The sequence below is a fragment of the Leptinotarsa decemlineata genome, unplaced genomic scaffold (genome assembly GCF_025532065.1).
Source record: "Leptinotarsa decemlineata unplaced genomic scaffold, Ldec_3_MD MMD2_tig00004307_RagTag_RagTag, whole genome shotgun sequence".
Lineage (NCBI taxonomy): Eukaryota > Metazoa > Arthropoda > Insecta > Coleoptera > Chrysomelidae > Leptinotarsa > Leptinotarsa decemlineata.
This window is the reverse complement of record NW_027412606.1, coordinates 6,958,624-6,981,971: the sequence shown is the minus strand read 5'-3', so window position 1 is coordinate 6,981,971 and position 23,348 is coordinate 6,958,624. Positions and strand designations below refer to the sequence as shown.

The window sequence follows — 23,348 nt, the reverse complement described above, 5'->3', positions numbered from 1 at the left end:
GTAATAATATTTTGAAAAGCTAGTTGATAACTTTGCCTTTTCTAAAAAATGCTATTGTATAATCACACCTGGTGATTGCATGGAAGCATGGCAAAGCTTTACATAAATATACCCCTATTCGGTATATTTCATTGACGTTTATGTATCGCTGATGATTCACTACACCCATATCCATCCGGATTGTTGAAGATGATTTCAAGTGCTCCAATTCAAGTATAATTAAAATATCAGAGTCAGAACAGCGTATAACACCTTCAGCATCAAAATCAGTTATCAGTTTGACTAATATGAAAAATATTCCTAGACTCGGTTTCTTCGTGTTCTTCCCATGATAAGATTCTTCAGTAGTCTTCATTACTTTTTTATTTAAAACTTTGTAAGAATAACATTTATCGTAACTTACATAAATATTTTTATTACCAATGAAAGGTACCATTTCTTCAATATCCCAGTGATCTAGAGCTTCTTTAAATTGTGTATTTTTAAGTTCGGCTGTAAAATTATGTGATCGAACTTGATTTGGACCAATTGACACTGGACTGGTTGCTTCTTCTCGACGTGAACGTTCACAATCTTTGATAGAAGGCAAAAAATACAGGTCAAAGACGATGTTAATCCGAATAGATTTCATCTGGGAGAAGTACTCACAACCTTTTTAGATATACCGTCATATGTTTGTGGTACATCTTTCATGAGATGCAACAAAAAGAAACTATCAACAAGACAAACATCAAAAGATGCCGGTTGTTGATGTATAGTGTTGCCCAATTTTTTTAATAAGCTTTGCTAATTGTGATTTAGCAGTTTTACAAATTGAACCATCTGGGTGACACATTGATGCTGGGATTGGGGTAAGTGGAAATGTCAAAACTTTCTCAATGTGAACCTTTTGAGTCAGAGAAATTCACAGCATTCTACCAAGTAGGTCTCTTTGCATTCGCAACTCAACAACTTTATTTCCTAAAGACATTTTATTTTTCTTTGGCACCTCAGCAAAATTAAAAACTTTATTTTTTGTTATTGGTTTATCAAAACTTTTGTCCTCTTCAACATATTCACTGATATACATTGTTTTCTTTAAAGTCTCACCATTCTCTTCAATATTTAGTAAAAAAGGAGCTGTAGCTGGTGTAACATTGTCTGTGATATGCATCTGTTTCTCATTTATTTCAGTAGTCAACTCGATGTTACTGTACTTTAATTTATATTTTAAACGTATCCTGGCATTTATCCAGTTTATCAACCACGAAAAGTATGATTTTATCTTTATGTCCTTTACAGAAAACACATTTCATTTTGTCACTGGCCGTTGTAACAAAATTAATAAATAAACATCTCAAATAACGTAAACACAAAACAAAAATATGTCTTTAGACTGACGCCATGTTGTCCATTTGCCGATGCGCTGCCGTTGCTTTCTATCTGTCTTGCACTTTAAACTGTCTCTCTCTCTCTAACCATAAGCATTATACCCCAATACTTTTCATTACTTTTTTCATTTATGTTTAATACTTAACAATCGAATTAACGTCTGGCAAATTAATTTTAGATTACTTTATGTTTAAAGAACATAAGATAAAAATTACAGACATTCAAAAATACTTTGAATTTTTTATTTTAAAAAAATAAAAAATGGCGTACCTATGGCACATAATTAACAACAATAAAAATGCCTGGCAATAAAAATTGATGTCTGGTGGAGCTATCTGAAGACAAAAAATTAAAAATTACGCTTTAAAAAATTATGCTAAAGTTAAGGATTTTTACCTGTGCAGGTAAGATGCGCATTAATAAATGCAATCACTACCGGCAGCTAGGTAGCCCGGACTCCAACCGAAAGAGCAAGAAAGACAACATATCAAAAAATCAACTGTTCTGAAATTCTCTCTCGAAAACGTTGCTAGCTCCTATACTATATATATTGGGATGGGTGTGAAGTTATCTACATCCACAGAGTACAGAGAAACTATTACTTTTTCATTTAACGACTTTGCACACCTCACATTTTTCAATATGATACGTTTGTTCACTGACTTAGTGAAAAAAAAAAGAATCGTACTAGCTTTTAGGCCGTCTGAAGAGGTGGAAATATTTATAAAATTCGTAACATGAATAATCCACTTTGTACACTTATCAAAGTGAGATGTTATTCCTGATGACCGAATCGACGACGGAAACATTCCCTCAGACGGCCTGTGAAACTATGGCGTAAAAAAAAACTAATGAATACAGTGAATTGTATGATTTTCATTTTAAAGGGTTTTACAAAAATCGCGGTTTACAATAAACTGTATTAATTAGTTTTAGTATGGATTTTCATCAAGCATCGGCCAGTTCTGTTCGAAACTATGGCGCGATGTTTTTCTCGTCGATGCGGTCATTAGGAAAAACATACCTCATCCTTGTAGGTGTACGAATTCAATTTTTATGTACGATTTTTTGAAGTTTCCATCCCTTTTCACCCCCTCATACGACCTGTAAAACTATGGTGTGGTAATTTTCTCGTCGATTCCGTCCTCAGTTTGATAAGTGTACATGTTACGAATTTTATAAATATTTCCACCCCATTTCTACCCCATTTCCAACCCATTTCCACCCCCAGACGATTTAAAAACTAGGACGGTTCCTTTCTTTCACAAAGTCAGTCAAAAAGCGTATCATATTGAAAAATGATACCTACGTGTAGAGTGGTTAAATGAAAAAATAATAGTTCAATATTTTTTTCTCAGTTTACTCTGTGGATGTGGATTACTTCACATCCGTCATATTGGGTTGTTTCAAAAGTTTCGTCCGTTTCAATTTCATGTGGTTTTGTATCTCCATATCTCAAAAAACATTTGTTCTACTGCATTATGGTATATACTGATCGATAGAGAATTTTGTACTCTATAACATGGATGCTGTTTATTTTTTTTTTCGAAATAAATTGTTTTCCTTTTTTCAGCTTATTTTTATTTGTATGTATGATGTCGTTAAGCGATTTTCGGTCAATAATTCTCTACGAATTCAAATTGGAATAAAGCGCTGCTGAAACAGCCAAAAAATTAACCAGCCATTTAGCAATAGTAGTGTTGATGAACGCACTGTTCAACATATATGAGGTGTACTCGACGAATACATTTTTCTTCAAACGTTCAACTTATTTTATATAACCTCACAAATTTACATTATCAAACAATTGTTGATATAATGGCTTGATAGGTGCACGAAGACAAATCGATAGGGAACCGTTAAATGGTTTTGCATGCCTCTCACGTTGAAGGCTATCATCACATTTTGTGTACAGGATGGGCCAGTGAAAACGAATCAAGGTTTATTTTCCATAATTCGCGTTTAAAAAAATTAAAAAAAAACGCGTTGACTCGTCAATTTCAATTTCGAGTTGATTTTACGAGTTAATTCACTTAAAGATTTATGAGTTATTTTTGACTCCAAACTTATTTTTGATGAACATACAGATTATGTAATTATGTACCTACTTGTAGAGCTCGGGGATATGTCACGAGAAAAAAAATATAATATATATATATATATATATATATATATACACATGTATATATATATATATATATATATATATATATATATATATATATATATATATATTCTCACGGATAAAGTATGCTGAGCTGTTTTCTCGGGTTTCGCTCCGTGTTCTGTATATATATATATATTCTAACTGGAACTGTAATTCTAGGTCTTCTAACTGGAACCACATTTGTGGTTCCAGTTAGAAGATCTAGAATTCCCAGGCTACATCTGACACGACCACGTAGGCAGCTATAGCTACCTGCGTGACATCCGGGTCCAGTATATAAATACAAATAGAAATTTTATCGAGTGTGCATGATATAAATCAAAAATGAAAAATTCGTGGATACAACACTCCAAACAGGGGGGCAAACTGCGGACACGTGTTTCTGGCTTTTGGCCTCACCAGCGCGGTGCAGCCAAGTGTAAAGATGGGCAACACTTGTTTGCCGAAAGCAGGAAACAACACAAACGCACGGAGTCAACAACAGGAGCCAACCGCGTGGTCGTGTTAGATGTAGCCTGGGAATTTTAGGTCTTCTAACTGGAACCACAAATGTGCGGTTGGCTCCTGTTGTTGACTCCGTGCGTTTGTGTTGTTTCCTGCTTTCGGCAAACAAGTGTTACCCATCTTTACATCTTTACATATTAAATTGTGGCAAAGTTAGGTATTTAAGAGACCGATTCAATGATGTTAAATAATCGAATGTAGCTCTTTTGGTTCTGGAGATATACAGAAAGAACCAAAAAATCCCAAATTATTTTTTTGTATATATTTTCTTTATTCGCAGACATATTGAAAATCTGTCCACATTTTGCTATTGGCACTTGATGTGGGCTATCAGAATATGTCCATGAATCTTTTATACAGGGTGTCATTTGACTTGGGCCACCCCCATCTTTGAATTTTTAAATACGGACCTGTAGTTTTTGTATCTTTGACGTTCACTTCATACTAATAAATTAAATTCAATGTTATATTTCCCTTTGTTTCGGCAATATTTGATTAAAATTGTGTGAATTATGCCCTTTTAAATTACGGCCCTGGAAATTGGTTGACTGAGTTAAATAAAAACACAATGTCAACTTTCACGTCTCCCTATGTACGGTAGAGTTTTTTTCTCATTTTTAGGTACCTTTTCATATTTTTTCCATTGCTCTGAGCGTTTTCTACAATGAATTTCGAATAAGAAAACTTTTTATGATTATCTGAAACATATCTACATCAAAAATATATTATATGTGTTTTGATAAGCATGTGTTTTCATCATACTCCCATCTTTTGTAAGGTTAAAACCGCAAACCTGTACCTAAAAATTACACGGAGTATTTCGGCTCAATATTGATGAAAAGTAATTTTCCTCATGTCGCCAACTATCACAATTTTAGTCATCTTTTGTTGCTTCAACCTGTGTACATATTGTTCAATACACAATAATTATGTCTAAATGTATCTTTTCATTTATTACGACTTATTCGATTACCCTGATGGCTCAACTCTTATACTAATTGCGCTCTTCATTTTCAAAACATACTTAACTTAATTTCGTCAACCGTCACCGTAACTTTGAAAGTCTTAACAACGTGTGTGTTGTGTTGTTCTAATAATTGTAAACATTTTGCTTCCATGATTCAAAGCTCAAGGATCATAATAATTAAATAATCATTTGACTTACCTGAAGGACATCTATTTGTTTTTGGAACTTATCTAAATGTATTTATATTGTAGCTGTTGTACACACACCTCTGCGGTAGCCTTGAGCCAATATAATAATAATGTTGACCGGATAAATGCAGAAGGCTGTCATTCTTGGCTCACTGCGCTTGCTCAGGACTCATGATTCTTGCACCCAATGATCACTCACACCACGGTGTGGGGAGTGGTCCTTGATTAATAGTGCTGGCGCGCCTTTCCGAATGTGTGGGAGCTACAGAGACAGGGATCGACCAGCTTACTCCTTGGGTAAAATAATAATAATAATAATATGAGCTTATCTTGCATTGCTCAGATGCCTTGCGGTATCCGACAAAATTGTGAGTTGCCTTACACTGAGGTTGTAGTCTCTATGAAGTCTTAAGCATTTAATTTTGTCAGTCAGTTCCATAGAATGTCCCATCAATATGCAAATAAATATTATCTATGGCCCTTCCACGATCTTTGGCGTTTCCAAAAATTATCAAAGATGATTTATTAGGATTGAGGTTCAGACAGTGTTGCTGCGAAATCTGAACAAGATTTTATATATCATTATTGAGCGATGTTTCGTGATAAATAAGATGATTTACATTATCGGAGTAGTACGAGTTGGTGTCGTTTCTATATGTATGAATGTGGAAGAACTTAAGAACATTGGAGAAGTTAGATGTGTACAATATTTCACCTATGTAGTTAGAGAGGGGGTTCAGCTTGGTCATTGGAGGGAAAGAAAGAGGTTTGGATATTAACATAGGTAGGGAAAGGTCATAATAGCAGGTAAGTTCCAAGATAAGGGGCACAAGGAACAATAAAGGAACTGAAAATCTAGTTATTTGTAGCTTAAAATATCTACATGGAAATAGGCCTAAATATACGGGTTGCTTGGGTAAAGATATTCGGGAATATTGAATTTTATGAGGATTAGAAAAGATCCATACATTAGAAGACCAACTGGAAAAATCCAATTGGGAAACTCTTGAGAATAATGGAAAACTAAATAACTTAGTCAAGTATAGTTAGCAATAACTGAAATGAAAATAATGCAATAAAACAATCTGCTTTGTTGTAGAAATTTTAGAGCTGGCAACTTTAGGCTGAATACTTAAAATTTAAGTTTCATAATAATTCTCTGTTTAAAAAATTATTATTTCGTTAGCAATATTTTGAGACCGATCGAACATATTTGCTCCTTTCTTATAAATTTAGAGCTTTTACAAAACAGTTTTATGTTAAAAAACTGAGAGCCCTCCAGTTCAGCATTAACTATCCTGAAAATATTTCTTCAGAAAACTTGCACATTTTCTCTCCGAGTTGTTTACCGTTAGCTGAAAATACCCGAGTGTTGAAAAACCTTCAATTTTTATATTACTAATTTGGCGCCCTGATGTTGAAATAATCGAATCTGGTGTTTTAATCTCTTGATTTCATAAACATCTGTTCAAAGTGTCATTAATGTTATCTATCACGAAAATAAATATCTCTCATCCATATAATATTACGATTCACATTCCGCAAAGTTATACTCGTATGTAATCCTTGGAATCAACACAATACTTTTGCGGAGCCACATTTTCATCACGGTATCAATAAACAGTATACCGAAAATAGACTTCCTGCTGGGAATAAACCAAACAGTGTGAGAGACACATTCTAGAAGTAATAACGGGTGCTTTTTTAAGAGGTATACGATTTGATTTTCAAAACAACACAAAACATTTGAAAAAATTGATGAAACCTTTATTGGAATCGATAGAACGATCAATATAATTTAATGTTTGGAGATGATTTCATGCAAATGTTGTCCGCGGCTCCGCTTTAGATGGCCCATGCGCAAGGTCCAATTTTGGCACACTATCTCTAACATATCGACCGGTATTTCACGGATAAATGCTTCACTATTGGCTTTCAGAGCGTCAGTCGTTGCTGGTTCATCCCTGTAGACATGAGCCTTAACATGACCCCACAACAAATAATCCAAAGGCCTTAAATCACAGGATCTAAGCGGCCAATTGACGGACCCCAAACGTGAGATAAACTGTTAATCGAAGGCGGCTCTTAATTGGGTCATTGTTTCGCGTGCCGTATGGCATATGTCACCGTCTTGTTGAAACCACATGTCAGGCATGTCCAATTCTTCCATTTTGGGCAACAAAAAGTCGTCAATCGTCACACGGTAGCGCTCGCCATTCACAGTAACGTTCCGGCCATTGTCGTCTTTGAAGTAAGGCCCGATGATGCCACCTACCCATAATCCACACCAAACAGTGACTTTTTCGTGATGCATCGATAGTTCTTGCAATGCTTGTGACTGGCCTCCGCTCTAGATGCGGAGTGATGTTAACGTATCCATTCAACCAGAAATAAGCCTCGTCGCTGAACACAATTTTTCGATAAAAATGTGGATCTTTCTCCAACTTTGCCAGCGCCCATTCACCAAATGTTGAACGTTGTGGGAGGTCGTGTGGCTTCAATTCTTGCACCAGCTGTATCTTATAAGGTTTTACACCCAAATCCTTTCGCAAAATTTTCCACGTAGTGGAATCACAGAGGCCCAATTGCTACGAACGGCGACGAATCGACATTTCACGGTATTCACGAACAATGGCGGATACAGCCGTAATATTTTCTTCGGTCCTCACTCTACGTATGCGTGTTGGTGGTTTAATGTCCAATAATGTAAACTGGGTTCGAAATTTATTCAGTAGGCCGACGAAACTGTCCATAAGTTGGAAGAAGTGCACGATGCACTTTCTTCACCGAGCATGAATTTTGATAATAAAATTCAATAATTTGCAAGCGTTGTTCATTCGTAAGTCGATTCATGGTTAAATTATAGACCAAACTGAACAAGTTTGACAATGATACAAGACACGATTCAAGCGTGATCTGTCAAAAACAGTGTTGCCAAAAAGATACCAGCAAAAAATCACTCAATTTCACGCACTTTCGAGTGTCGGAAGGAACTCGAAGTAGCGTAACTTTTTTACTTTCCACTGCTGGACAGATATAAATCGAAATTGTTTTCTGAAAATACGGTAATACTATTTCAACAGATGCGCAGGTACCTACAGTGTGAATAATATTAAATTAAAGAAATGTATTAATGATTTATTAATTAGTTCCATAAGTAATACTCTTGTCAACTGAAATATATTTTCAATTACATCAAATAAATTGACATTATTAATAAGAATAAAACTGTAAATACTAATTTTTTTAATGTGTTTTTAGATAGTAAACAAATGCTGATACCTAACCTGTCAATCAGCTCCCTTTTTTTTCTTTTTGCGGGCGCCCATGACATTTTAACCACCTTTTTAATTGTTCACAATCATAGCCTAAAGCTTGTACCACTTCTAAACATTTTTCTGACTCAGAGTACAATCACCGTATGCCACTGTCAATTTCAAGTGTTTCTGAGCAATTAATTCCATTTTATACACAACATTTGATGCAAATTCTTTGATTAATTTTTTTTGATGGTAGAAAATCTCCGAACATGCGAAACACTTACCTCTCACCAATGAACTAAACATGCCAAACAGCTGAAACTGTGAACATTTGTTCAGAACGAGTGTACCAACATAAAAATTAAAAGAAATCGCTAGTAGAATGTACGTATCACGCGGAATTTGAACATTCACCTTATTTTTTTAACATACCTTGTATATTAGGAATTGTAAAGGAACGACAGCTAGTTACTGAAAAAAATGCTGACACACACACAAACAAGATTGAATAAATTTCCAAAAACGTTGCAAATCCCTGAACAAATTTTCAATTTCAGAATGTTTTTGTGTTCGAAACTAAGTTCACCACGAGTTTTTTGTTTTTCATGTGCGTGATTTTTTTAGATTGATGCTCTTCACTAAGTGCTTTGTGCCGCATTCCTGTGAATGATATCTGTTACTCGGTTCAGTTTAATAAAGTTATTTCCGTGTACTTCAATGTTCGTATCTTTGAAAGTTGATGTTTCGGTTGTATCTTTGTAAAAAGTTTATAGATGTTAATTACTCTCCTGCTTTCTCAGGAAGTTTCTCTTATTTTTATATAGTTATCTAGGAGTGAAAAGACAAAGTTTTTTTTTCAAAAAAACTACTTTCAATATAAATATTTTCACTGAATAATTTGTTCAACAGTCATTGGACATAGGTGAATTTTCAACAAGGAATGATTAACTAGTAGAGACTGGGCCAAATTGGACACTTTCAAATGGAAACTCCTGTTTTCAAACTATAGTAAAACCAATAATGATTGAGAGTAAAGCGCGTTTGTCAAATCTAAATTTTACGTTACCAGTTTATAGCAGAATCAAAATATAGTAAGCAGTAGAGTTGTAGGTTGTGGCAAATTATAGATAATACACAATACTAGTACGATTAAAAGGTATTATTTATGACAAAAATCAGTAATGAGCTTGTAATGAGTAATACTTATACATTTCCTGATTACTGATCAGTTAAAATTCATTATTTTCTGTATAGTGTTAGATATTTATTACAACTAGTGGTAACGCTGTACGCAACGATATTTCTGTCTTTGTCACTTTACCGTAACTTCCATCTCATCGTTGCAGTCCTCACTAATGTACTTGCAGCCATGAGCATATCATTGGTTTGTGAATTATACAGCGTGAATTGTACGTTTTACAGTTAAGTTAGTCAGCAATCGACGTGTTGTGATAACAATTGGTGAAAATAATAGTGCTAATAAGTGTTTAAGCGTTACATAATTATATTTCAACACCGTTCTCAAACTACTCAAAAAATGGGAGACATGGTCGGGCCTTTCACGTCGAAAAAGGTAAAACGGTCGGAGTCTCGGTCAGTAAGAGAAAAACAAATTGTACTGCGAGTATTTCACTGTCTTGAAAGAGATCATCAGCCACCAAAAGATGACTTTGTGCATAAGTGCTGTAATTCTACGTGTGTACCTCCAAATAACCAACCGGGCATTTCTACATCATTAAGTTCCACAATTACAAAAGATAAATTAGTTGATATGTGCTCTGATTATACCGGTGTACCAAAATCATCGATTTACAAAATACTAAGAGAAGCAGAAATTCATGGGGACGTACTAACGCCAAAAACTAGTAGCGGACGAAAAAAAAATCACAGTTGATGAAGAAGCCAAAACCAGTATACGCAGAACTATTCACAGTTTCTTTTTCAGAAATGAGCTGCCCACACTACAAACAGTTCTGGAGGCACTTAGCGATCATGAATTGGTCCCAAAAATGGGTAAAGAAACTTTTAGGAAACTTGTACACGAAATGAAATTTACGTACGGAAAAGTTGACAGGAAAAGCATTCTCATTGAACGTCAAGAAATAATAGCATAGAGAAGAAACTATCTAAGAAAAATTGACGAATTTCGGAAGCTCAAAAAAAAATTGTACCTCATGGACGAGACATGGGTTAACCAAGGACATACGGTCAAAAAAGTATGGCAGGATGGTAATATAACAAGTGCACGACAAGCCATCTGGAAAAGGTAGTCGTCTGATAGTTACGCATATAGGAAGCGACAGTGGATTTTTACCAAATGGTGAATTAATATTTAAATCTAAGAAAACAGGCGACTATCATGAAGAGATGAATGCGGAGGTGTTTGAAAAATGGTTTGAAGGCATCATTCAACTTGTGGAACCTGGGTCTGTCATCGTCATGGACAATGCCCCATACCATAGTCGACATTTAGAACCATTACCGAAACAATCATGGAAAACAGCAGCAATTCAAGAATGGTTAATTAATAAGAACATCCAATATAACAAAGATAGTTTAAAGGCAGAACTACTTCAGCTAACAAAATTACACACAGACAAATATAAAAAATTCGCAGTGGATGAAATGACGTTAAGTCGTGGAATTACAGTTTTAAGGTTACCACCATACCACTGCGAATTAAACGCAATAGAATTAATCTGGGCGCAAATAAAAGGATTGTGGCACGAGAAAACAGAACATTTAAATTAGTGGACGTGCAACATCACCTACAAGAAGCTATTCGAACTGTTTCTACAGAAGACTGGAAGAAATGCATGCAGCATGTTTTAAAAGAGGAGCAAAAAATGTGGGACGTAGACAACCGTATTGAACACAATATTGAACCAATCATAATTCACTTTGATGATAGCGGTAGCAACAGTGACGAATCTGAGGTTGAAGATTAGACGAAAATTTGTACATTTACATTTGTATTATATTCTATTATCAAAAATTTGTAATTTGTATTTTCTAGTACCCCTGACGATGAGTTTAAGTTACTCGAAAGCTTGAGAATAGTTATAAAGAGTTCACTTATCAATTGCTGCAACCCAATAGGAAAAAAAGTTATATATATATATATATATATATATATATATATATATATATATATATATATATATATATATTGTGTTTTTTATTAATATTGTTAATTTATTTGGTACCTACTATAATTACCACGATTATTACTCCGTTTTCATAAGGCCCACCTAATGACTACAACGGTAAATTACGATATTGCAAAGTTTTAATGAAATAAATGAAAAATGTGTATGAATATTTTAACTAATTGTACTAAGAATTTTTCTTTCATTCTTAACCCTCTCAAAAATTAATAATCACGCCCCCGATTTGCTGTCAACTGGGCTTACTTCTACTCTCAATCATTATTGGTTTTAGTATAGATAGATGATAACTGATGGGCATGTCTGAGGGTTAAATTTTTTGACAAACTCAATGGTGAAAACCGCATATCGATATCTATCATCGTTTCTTTGTTTGAAGGTGGTTGACAATGTTTCGTGGTGTATTTCATCAGTTCGGACTTCCATTGTCTAATATCTAATATAATATAAATTGATTTGAAAACTCTGAAAAAACATTAAAAAAATTAATAAGCTTAACCGAAAATAACAATTTTATTAAACAAAAAACTGAAATTGCAAAGAAATAACATACAAGCAACAACCAAACAAATAAAAATTGAAATATTAATAAAAGCTGAAAAATAAAAATTATAAATTATTAACAAAAAATGAAAAATAAAAATTAAAAGATTTCAAACCAAGTTATGTCACGACGTTTCGATTGTTAGTATACACAATCTTCTTCGGGTGATAACTGTTATCATATCACTCTCTCATAGAATCTCATCTACGATATGAAATTCCTTTCTGGGGTGCATGTACTGCAATCAATTTTAGTTATACAGAAAAGAGCTGTAGGTTTTTTGTGTAAAGCAAAACCACGAGATTCTTGCAGACCACTGTTTAAGGAAAAGAAAATCCTCACTGTAATATCTATTTTTATTATTGAAACTATATGTCTCACAGCAAAACATCAAAATCTATTTTCAATTAACACAAACGCCACTCGACAAAAAAGCGACTTTAAGTTGTCCATTCCAAAATATTCCCTCATTAAAGAATCTTTCATTTATAATGGGTTAAAAATGTTCGATCATCTACCATCAAATCTGAAATTTACATGCAATAACGTAAACTTTGGGGAAGTTTTTTTTTATGGGAGAGCCTATTTATCAGAGCACTATCAATATACTATCAATTTATCAGAGTACTATCAATATACTTTTTGATTCGACTTGTGGCTGACTCGTTTTATGTAATCACACGTTAAAAGGTAAGATCTCGTTAGTCCTTAGCTCGCACAAGTTTCTCAACTTCTTAGAGGTGTCGTTCATGGGAGCGACAGCTGATTAACGGAAAAACATATTTTAAACAGAAACAGATTTTAAACAGAAATATTGAAAATTTTTCAAATAAACTCTTATTGGCTATATTCGTGCAAGTGATGTATTGTTCTATGTAAATACTAATTGTTTTTGTTATTTTTTTGATCTTTGTACATATGTTCAATAACTACCTGACATTTTATTCAACAAATACCTTCCAATGTATATTATTTTATTATTTTATAGTGTATAATTTTCGAGAACATCACTCGAATAATTATAACTTGACAAGTAGCGATAGCTACTATGTGTGAAATTGTTTCTCGAATTATTTGAACCAAGCTTTGTCAATGAGATGTTAATCTTCAGACAATAAAGCATATTTTGACCTTGACAAAAATCATCAATAGGACTCCGACATCACATCGTGAATTCCTTTATATCATAGAATGCAGTCAGGACATTTATGTAATCAGGAAGGTCATTGATGAACAATAAGAAAATTAAGGGGTCGAGAACGCTCCCTTGGGGAATACCAGGGTCTATTAAGTAATCATTGGAAGTTTGTTTACTAATTTTCACTATTAGCCTACGACCTTCTAGAAATGAACGGATCCATTGTGATATGCTTCTACGAATCCCAAGTTTAGCGTGTCGAATGCACGTGACAGGTCGAAGAAAAGTCCAATATTAATTATTACAAATAATTATTTGTATGAACTCTATTGTTGCCGTTTCAGTGGAATGACCTTCTCTGAATCCATGTTGGTTCAGTATATCAAATTTGCACAGAAAGCTATATATTCTTTTTGATATACCTTTTTCTATAGAACCTTTGATAAAGTGCTCAGAAGCGAAATAGGTCTGTAGTTCATGAGGGACATTTTATCTCCTTTTTTGTAAGTAGGTGTCACTAACGATATTTTTAGAAGACTTGGAAATTGTCCTAATTCAGTTGATTTATTCAGGATGTCTATATGCGGTTTTCACCATTAAGTTTGTTATAAAATTTGACCTTCAGACATAGCCATCAGTTATCATCTATCTAGTTTGAAAACATGAGTTGGCCTTTAAAAGTGTCCAATTTGGCCCACTCTGCACACAATGGAAATCACAAAGTGATCTTAAGATACTAGATGGGCTGATAGGTTCGTAGGCTAACACACAGATGGTGCTAATAGTATTGAATCCATATTGTTTTTAGTCAACCTTAACCTTCAAAAGACACGTACACAAATATCACAGCTGTCGGACTATTAGTTTGTGGGATAGAATATTTTGAGTGAAGCAACGAAAGTTGCTTCACTCATGTTTATGTCCTGGTTTATCAGGCCAAAGCTTGGCCTGATAAACATTATTATGACCAGAAAAATCAACCGTTGAGAAGTGGTTTGCTAAGTTGAAACGGGGTGAAATGAGCAGCGAGGACGATGCACGCAGTGGACGGTCTTAGGAGGTTGTTACTGATGAAAACATCAAAAAAGTCCACAAAGTAATATTGGATGACCCCAAAGTGAAGTTGACCTAGATAGCTGAGGCCCTAAAGATATTAAAGGAACGTGTTGGACATTCCATGCATGAATATTTAGGTATGTGAAAGCTGTGTTCAAAGTGGGTGCTACGCGAGGTCACAATCGACCAAAAACAATAAAGAATTCATGATTCTGAACAGTGTTTGGAGCTGTCCTACCATGAAAAACTCGAATTTATGCGTCGATATGTGACAATGGATGAAAAGTGGCTCCATCATTTCACACCAGAATTGAAACGATCGTCATCTGAGTGGGCTGCACGTGGTAAACCGACACCAAAGCATGCAAAGACTCAACAGTTGGCTGGCAGGTAATGGTATTAGTATAGTATAGCGTTATTGGAGTGTTTGAAGAACGAAATCGCGGAATAACTGCCCATTTGATGAAAAAGTATCTGATGTTTCATCAAGACGATCCACCTTGTCACAAATCAATGAAAACGACGGCCAAAATTACATAAATTGGGCTTCGGATTGCTTCCGCATCCACCGTATTCTCCAGATTTGGCCCCAGCAACTTTTTTTTGTTCTATTATGAATAACTAAATCAAATTTCATAGAAAAAGTCACTGTGTTAGCTTACGAACTGTTCAGTCTAACTTGGATCAAACAAAATTGGTAATGACCTTGCGCCGGTAAAACCTGTCGCTTTTAGTGTCACCGGCCGAGCCCCCGTCACTAAACCGTCAACTTCAGTATAAGAATTTCAGTCATGAAATATCAGCCATTTTTGAGATTTGAAGAAAAAATGTATTTGAGAAATTTGATATGAAATTCATTAGTGTCAACTATTGAGAGAATATTATAGTCGTAAGCAAATAAATTTATTAAGATATTTGTTCCAGATGCCATTTTTAATTTATACTATGGTCAAAGGAGACTTGGGCCGTCTGAGTGGTTATGACCAGTGTGGAAACGTTTGCGGCAGAAAAAATGACAAATACGATGAATGGTCTTGCACAGGAAAAGACACCACCGATGAACCGTAAGTTTTACTACAAAGTCTTTAGTTGATTTCAATACATGGTAACTTTTCAAGTGGATAGGTTTATAGGCAGTTTTTCTCATCATGTGGTAACATTGCCGATATTCTAAAATTACAGAAAATGAGAAAGAATTTAAAGATGTAAGAAAATATTAAAAATTTCGTTTAATATTCGTTCCAATTCGTCTTGTGTTTTCAGATATACCTGGAATGTAAGATATTGTAACAAATTAAATAATTAACTGTCTTAAACAAATTTATTTCCAACAATATTTCACTAATCACAAACTAATTTATCTACAACACTTAGCAACTAACTCTTAATTTATTTCCACTATTTGAATTTCTTGTTTATCCGCTCGATTCACTTTCTGAACTGCTTCTTGAGTTGGGAAGGCGTGCTTGTACAGCTTGACTCACGGTCGATGGTAGGTTAGACGTTTCTGGAAAACGCAAAGCATGATTTTTCTTAAAATTTCACCTCTCACATTTCCTTACCTGTTCAATCGATCTAAAAATATTTTCAGCATTGCGGCGTTGCCACTTCTATCAAAAAGTCCTAGCAATTATATTTTTTTAAATGGAAATGGAAAGTGGCATTTTATTTTGTGAGTGGGGATTATTGCAAAACGAGCGTCAGCAAGTGGAGCAAACTCACAAGCAAAATAAAATCACTTTTAACAAATGTATCATACAAATTTTTTTGTATAACGTTACTGCTGATAATAAAAAAAATTATGGGATTCGAACACACGATCTTTGGATTACAAAGCATATGTTACAACTACATACGCGAACTCACGTTATTTTAAGGAGGATTATTGGTTAGTCATGAAGGACTTTCTACAGTTGGACTGAATACTACTTCGTCATCGTCAGTAACTTCACAGGGATTTAATATTGCCAATAGCACGAACTGCTTGTGTGAACTTTTCTAAATGATTTTTTGGTAGGTGTTCTGATTAAAGTGTTTCTATCAATGAGATTTTCAATAACAGTTGTACAACAAATAATTTTTAAAGAATTTGATTTCTAGGTAGCCGTGGAAATATCAAGCTTATGACAGTTTGGTGACTTTTATAAGTAATTGATAAATGGCTATTGACCGTGTTTCAAAAAATCGCCAAAAATGAATGCAAATATTGATTATTCAAACGAAGTCCTCATGAATTAATACCAATGAACGAGAGGAAGTTTGTATGATTACAAAATAATTTCCTTATCTATGGAAAGCGCCTTCAACATTACCAAAGCCTGTTACTTCAAATGAGGACAATACTGTTAACGTTTTGGCATATTTTTATGCATATCCAGAAGCTTCCATTCGCAGTGCAGAAAAAGATTTAGGTATATCACATACTTTAGTACAAAGAATTTTGAAAAATCCCGGAATGCATCCGTATGAATTTACCAAAGTTCAAGCTCTAAAAGTAGAAGACTTCGAACGTAGAATGCATTTTTGTGAATCCCTTTTGATTCATACACAGGAAGATCGGGAATTTTAGTCAAAAATAATTTGGAGCGACGAATCAAAATTTACGAGGGAATAAACATTTTTGGGCTGATCATAATCCTCATGTTACAAAAGAATTGGGTTATCAAGAAAAATTTGACCTGAATGTTTTGTGTATTCTGAACTACAATAAAATTAGCTTTTTTATTTATGAAGACACACTGAATGCAGAGAGATATCTCCAAATATTAAGGACGACTGTAACCTATTTTCTTGAAAATTTGCCTTTAGAGGAATGTAGGAATTCGTGGTTTCAACTGGACGGAGCGCCAGCTCATTCCACCCAGGAAGTTTCCAGGAAACTTGACGAACTCTTCGACGATCGTTGGTTTAGGCGTTTAGGGCCGTGGGATTGGCCACCGATCTCACGCCACTTGACTTTTTTTTATGGGGTGTTTTAAAAGAAAGGGTATGCAGTACTCCAGTGCCTACCAAAGAAAAATTGCGACGGCTGATAGTGCGGAGTATTGAAGATCTGGATCCCCAGGAAATTGAAAAAGCAACCACAAGTCGCGTACAAAAAAACATTTTAAAGTGTTTAGAATGTAATGGACAACATTTTCAGCATTTATTGTGAAAATGTGATATTAAGTTTACAATTTTGTTATTTTGAATCATCCTATTCTGTTATTGTCTGGATAGTTAAGAAAATTATTTTGTAACCTTACAAAATTCCACTCGTTCATTGTTTGAATAATTCATTCATTCATCGTTCACTGAATAATCGATATTTGCATTCATTTTGGAAGATGATTCGAAACACCGTCGATAACTCTTTGTAAATTACTTATAAAAGTAACCGATCTGCTATAAGCTTGATAATTCCACTGATACCTAAATCCAAATTCTAAAAAAAAATAATGTTTCTAGAAGAAGAGACTTTATTGAGAAAACTTGACGATTTAAGTATAGGGACATGATATATCATCTTGAAGCATTTTTCACCATCTTTCAATTTACCGAGTAATATACAGGGGGTTTCATTTGAAAAAATGAACTTTGGAGTACTTTTATGCACAATGGAAATAATAGTAATTTTAGCACGCCCTGTATGATATGGAGTCGATTTCTTGGTGTTATTTGAATATTTCGAGTTTGTCCAAACTATCATCAAAATATCAACTTTTCATGAATTGAGAGTACTGATGTACTTAATTTCAATTAAGGCTATGTTTTGGACCATATTTAGCACAATTTATTTTTATCTTGAAAACAGATAGAGATAGGTATATGACATTATTAACAAAAAAGTATTAAAATACCAGAGCGATTCCAAAAATGTATTAATATACGGGGTGTTCCATTAAAAAAAAAGTTGCTAGGACTTTTTGGCAGAAGTGGCAACGCCGCAATGCTGAAAATATTTTAGATTGATAGAACAGGTAAGGAAATTTGAGAGGTGAAATTTTCAGAAAAATCATGCTTTGCGTCTAACCTACCATCGACCGTGAGTCACGCTGTATAATGTAACGGTCCTTCTAGAAATCTGTAGTCGGTTCGATACTCAACTAGACTTTTACCGGCGGTTGCCGACTACATTCCTTTCGCGGTGATGTCATGTGTTTGTTACATGATTCGGTCGGCGTACTGGTCAGGGGCGGCTTCAGATTCGTTACAATATAATGTTGGTTGTGAAAAGTGTCGGTGGATGTTGAGTCGGTAAAATTGTGATGCTGTTTGTAGGGTCATTTGGTTCATAATTAATTGACCTTTATTTTCTGTTGCATTTATCGTTGAATTTATGAACGAATCTAGATAAGTGTTGTCTTTCAGAACAGATTTTATTATTGATACTCCTTTATTGAAATTTTCAGTTGATTTGCATATAGTTTTTGTTCTGTTATAAAGATAATTTATTATACCTTTTTCAACTCTCGCATGATGATTTGATGTGTACTGGAGGAAATGAAACCAATACAGAAAATGAATTCCAACTACATTCACTGTTCGAATTAACGACCTCTTCTTTGGGTTCAGTGATGTTGATATCATCCTATCTAGATAATAGATTACAAAAAGTACAGATTCATGATATTTCTTCTACTTGGAGAGAAGTTAAAACAGAAATACCCCAAGGCAACATTTTAGGCCCACTCTTCTATACCCTCTATGCTGCCACATTTATCAAGAACTTTAAGTCTTGTAAATATCATCTTTATGCAGATAACTCTCAAATATATTTATCTTTCAAATCTTCAGATATGGGTCAACCCAGTCAGTAACCGATATAAATTTTGATTTAAATACGATTCTAAAAATGTCCACTGACCATATGTTGGAAATCAATCCAAACAAATCAGTAGCTATTATCTTTGGAAGTGATAGCATCAGAGAAGAAGTAAATCAATCAATCAATCAAATTTATTATCATTTTTGTTACAAGAATGTATATATGACACGTCACATTTTACAGCAAAATTTACAGCTTGGAAATGGGAGACTCTGAGTTACAATTTAGACCGTATTCAAAAAAGTTGAAGTCGATTTTAGATCATAAACTAAGATTTCATGAACATGTAACCTACAAACTTAAAATTGCTCATTCATCATTGAAACTCATATATCCCTATATATTTGGATGTAGATGTCAAGAAAATGCTATGTGATTCATTAGTTTTATCTCATTTCAACCACTATGACGCTGTTTATCATTTATGTTTAGACAAGAACGACAGGTGTCGCATGCAAAAAGTTCAAAACTTTTGCATCAGGTTAATATTTGGTATTAGAAAAAGGTCCAGAATTTCACACAAATTAGCAGATTTGAAGTTGTTGAATATATTTAATCGTAGACCTTTTCATACGACATGCATATTCTTTGAAATAATCAAATATGGGAAACTTCCCTACATATATGAACATTTGTCTCATAGAACAGGTGTACATAACCTGAATTTGCGTTAAAAGACAGTGCTAAACACATTCCTGTACATAAACAGGAAATATTTGAACGATATTTTTTTCTATAATATCTCCTCCACAATAAATTATCTCCACAAATGGGAAACAATTGTTTTAACATGTCAAAAACTGTTTTTTAAAGTATGTTCAACCAACATCTCTTCAGCATTCAGAATAACTAGGTCCGCGGCGAGAATCCTGAAAAAGGTTTTAGCTATTCATATATCTCTATACCTATATATTACCTTCTCTTTTCTTTCTTCATTTCTTTTCTTCAAGCCCTTATAGTATTTTTATACATTTTCGGCATTGGTGGAGGAACAGATGCGAATGCAAATTCGCGATCAGAACCAAAAGCCATTTGCACATCAAATACAATTTTTTTTCTCTTTCTTGTATTTATTATTATCATTATCTCTTATTTTGTGTTTGAGATGGCCGATATCTGTAATAGGTGTTGAAAAATCTTTATCTTTATATACCTTCAGACAAAAAAATCAAAAGAAGTAAGGTCTGGGTATCGAGCTGGCCAGGCAATTGATTCATTGTTTCCAATCCATTTTGTGGGTAGTATTGCATTTACATGTTCTCTTGCAACTTCTATATAATGTGGAGCGGCACCTTCTTGTTGTATTTGTATTTCTCTGCGGATGTTGAATGGCAATTCATGTAAGTAGCCGTCAAACTCATTGAATAAAAAATGTAGATACGTTTCACCATTCGAATGCTCATCGTGAAAGAAAGGAACTAGCAACTCATTTATTTTTTCTGCCATGGAAACTAAGCATAGCCTACGCTTTTGTAAATAGTAAATGAATTAAGATGCGAATTTCAAAACAATCGTATTTTGACCAAAAACTATTATTTTCGTTAATTTCCGTATAAAATACTCCATATAAAAAATTGATTCAGGAGAAATCAGACTTGAAACAAGAACTACTGTAATACAAACATTTCCTAAAAGGAAAAATACGAATACACATTATATTGGGGTATATTTGCATCGTGTAATGTCTGAGGTATGCCAATAGTTGAATACGTTTTGAAGAAATAAAAAAAAAGATACTAACGAGAGGACCGCGATTAAAAATTGGTGTCACTAATGTGATATACTACTACTAAATTGTGATTTTATCGCTTTATCAATATTTGATGGTGGCCGTGTTTATACGAAATATTTAATCAAATATCTATTGCTACATCGTTATGGTACATTACGAATACCATAAAACTTTTCTTTTCCATTCCTGTGTATGCTCTGAAATAACAATTCTATTTCGTGTTATTTTCTGACGAAGCTAAAGTAATTTTATTGAAACAACGATAAAAATTAAAACAACAATAAAAATTAATTGGCGCTCCGGGGCGACTTCATTAATTCCAGTGGCGCATTTGCTTTTTCAGCTGCAGGAAAACCCGGAAAAACCTGCAGCACCACATCATCTGAAGATCTTGATCTACCAATGTCGTCTCTCTCATAAAACAAAATTTAGAGTGTCTCCAGAGGCTCCAAAAAATTCAATGCATCGTCAGAACACTTCGTGATACGACTATCGTCAAACTTGAACCTGTCGGTTTCGTCTTTGACCAAGGCGTAATAATGACCAAATTCAACGTGAATTGAACCTGTCGGTTTCGTCTTTGACCAAGGCGTAATAATGACCAAATTCAACGCCATAACCACAGTGAACAATGACTGCATGAATATTATAATAGTGGTCTGCTAGATTGAAATGTTCATCTATTTCGAACCTTCCAAAGAGTTTCTTGCTTCAATTCTATATATAAAAAACAGAATATAGCAATGTTACGACATGATGAAAGAAACGGCCTGTATATAGCTACGTAAGTTTTAAACTATGCTGTCTGTTCAAAAAATAAGGTGTCACCTTCAAAGTAGTCCCTGTCAGATATAATATACTTGTGCCAGCGATATGAAACTTGAAACATTAAGTAAGTATAGTTCAGATAAACGATATAGTGCAACCTGCCTTCCAACAACATATATATATATATATATATATATATATATATATATATATATATATATATATATATATATATATATATATATATATATATATATATATATATATATATATGATGAGCTGTTTTCTCGGGTTTCGCTCCGTGTTCTGTGTATTTTCCCCCCATAAGGATTATTTTCACAACGTTTCGGCAAAGTCTCATTTGCCATCTTCTGGTGATGTCTGGTTTTTTCAACTAGACCAGACCAGACATCACCAGAAGATGGCAAATGAGACTTTGCCGAAACGTTGTGAAAATAATCCTTATGGGGAGAAAATACACAGAACACGGAGCGAAACCCGAGAAAAACAGCTCATCATACTTTATCCGTGAGAATCTTCGAGTTAACATATATATATATATATATATATATATATATATATATATATATATATATATATATATATATATATATATATATATATATATATTCCACCATTAACATGGAAGTGTCCAATCTCTGTATAGTCTTTTTTATTCTTTTCTTTAATTCTGTGTATATATGAATACTACTTACTCACATATATAAACAATCGATCGCTTCAAAAACACTTCACTAACTTTCTTCGAAAGCTTCTGGTAATTCCTCTTCCATATTATCTGTTTCACTGTCGTCATTTGAATCAATAATGAATTTATTTCCACCATTAACATGGAAGTGTCCAATCTCCATATAGTCTTTTTTAATTCTTTTCTGCCAGTCTTTTTCGGTAATATCAGATACGTCTTCTTTAATTAGCTCTATTAGATTCTTATCAAATTTTGGAAAATTATTTTTACGCCTGATGATTTGTTTCAATTTTTCCCAAATCTACTCGATGGGATTGAAAACAAAAAAATTGGGGGGAAGTCTCAGTATGGTGTGTCCATACTTTTTAGCAATACTCTCAAGGGCATTCACTTTTTCAAATGTGTTTGTCTGTGAAACTTTGATGAGCTGTCGCGAATGAGGAAGCGTTGTCAAGAACTAATACACTATTCGCATCCAAATTTGGTATCAATGTGTTTTCAAACCAGTCTTCGAAAGTATTAGCTTCCATGTTCTTATGATAGTCAACATTGCAGTCCTAAAGTTTTTTCCACATAATTTCAAAGAATTCTGAACCCATCCTTTACTTCCTCCGCAATGCACAATGATTAGTCGCGATCCTTTGTTTGCCGGCATGTTAGGCGTACATATTCTTGAACCATCGGTCCACCCTTTCGTAACTATGTCGTGTGTCATACCAAGTTTCGTCTCAATAGAAAATTTGCCGTTGTTCTTGTCTATATTTAGTTATTTGTTCTGAAGAGTTTTGTCACAGCAGCTCACATTATGGCCGGAAGTATTCAATTTCTTCCTTATGATTTCAGTTGTGGGAATTTCATTGCTTTCGTAACAGTCGTATATTGTTTTTTTCAATGATTTTATCAGATGAACATCTAAAGATTTTGATAATGCCGTATCACATCGCGTCTTGGATTCATAAGGTTTGTTTTT

At 34.0% G+C, this 23,348-nt stretch overlaps 1 protein-coding gene across 1 annotated transcript in view; it reads left to right on the top strand.

Annotated features, from left to right (window-relative positions):
* LOC111511811 (choline transporter-like protein 1) overlaps positions 1-23,348 on the top strand; it is a 105,164-nt gene that overhangs the window by 38,068 nt on the left and 43,748 nt on the right. The window contains exon 4 of the mRNA XM_074178882.1: positions 15,287-15,426. Within this exon, the coding sequence (XP_074034983.1) occupies positions 15,287-15,426 (140 nt within the window). The remainder of the gene's footprint in view (positions 1-15,286; positions 15,427-23,348) is intronic.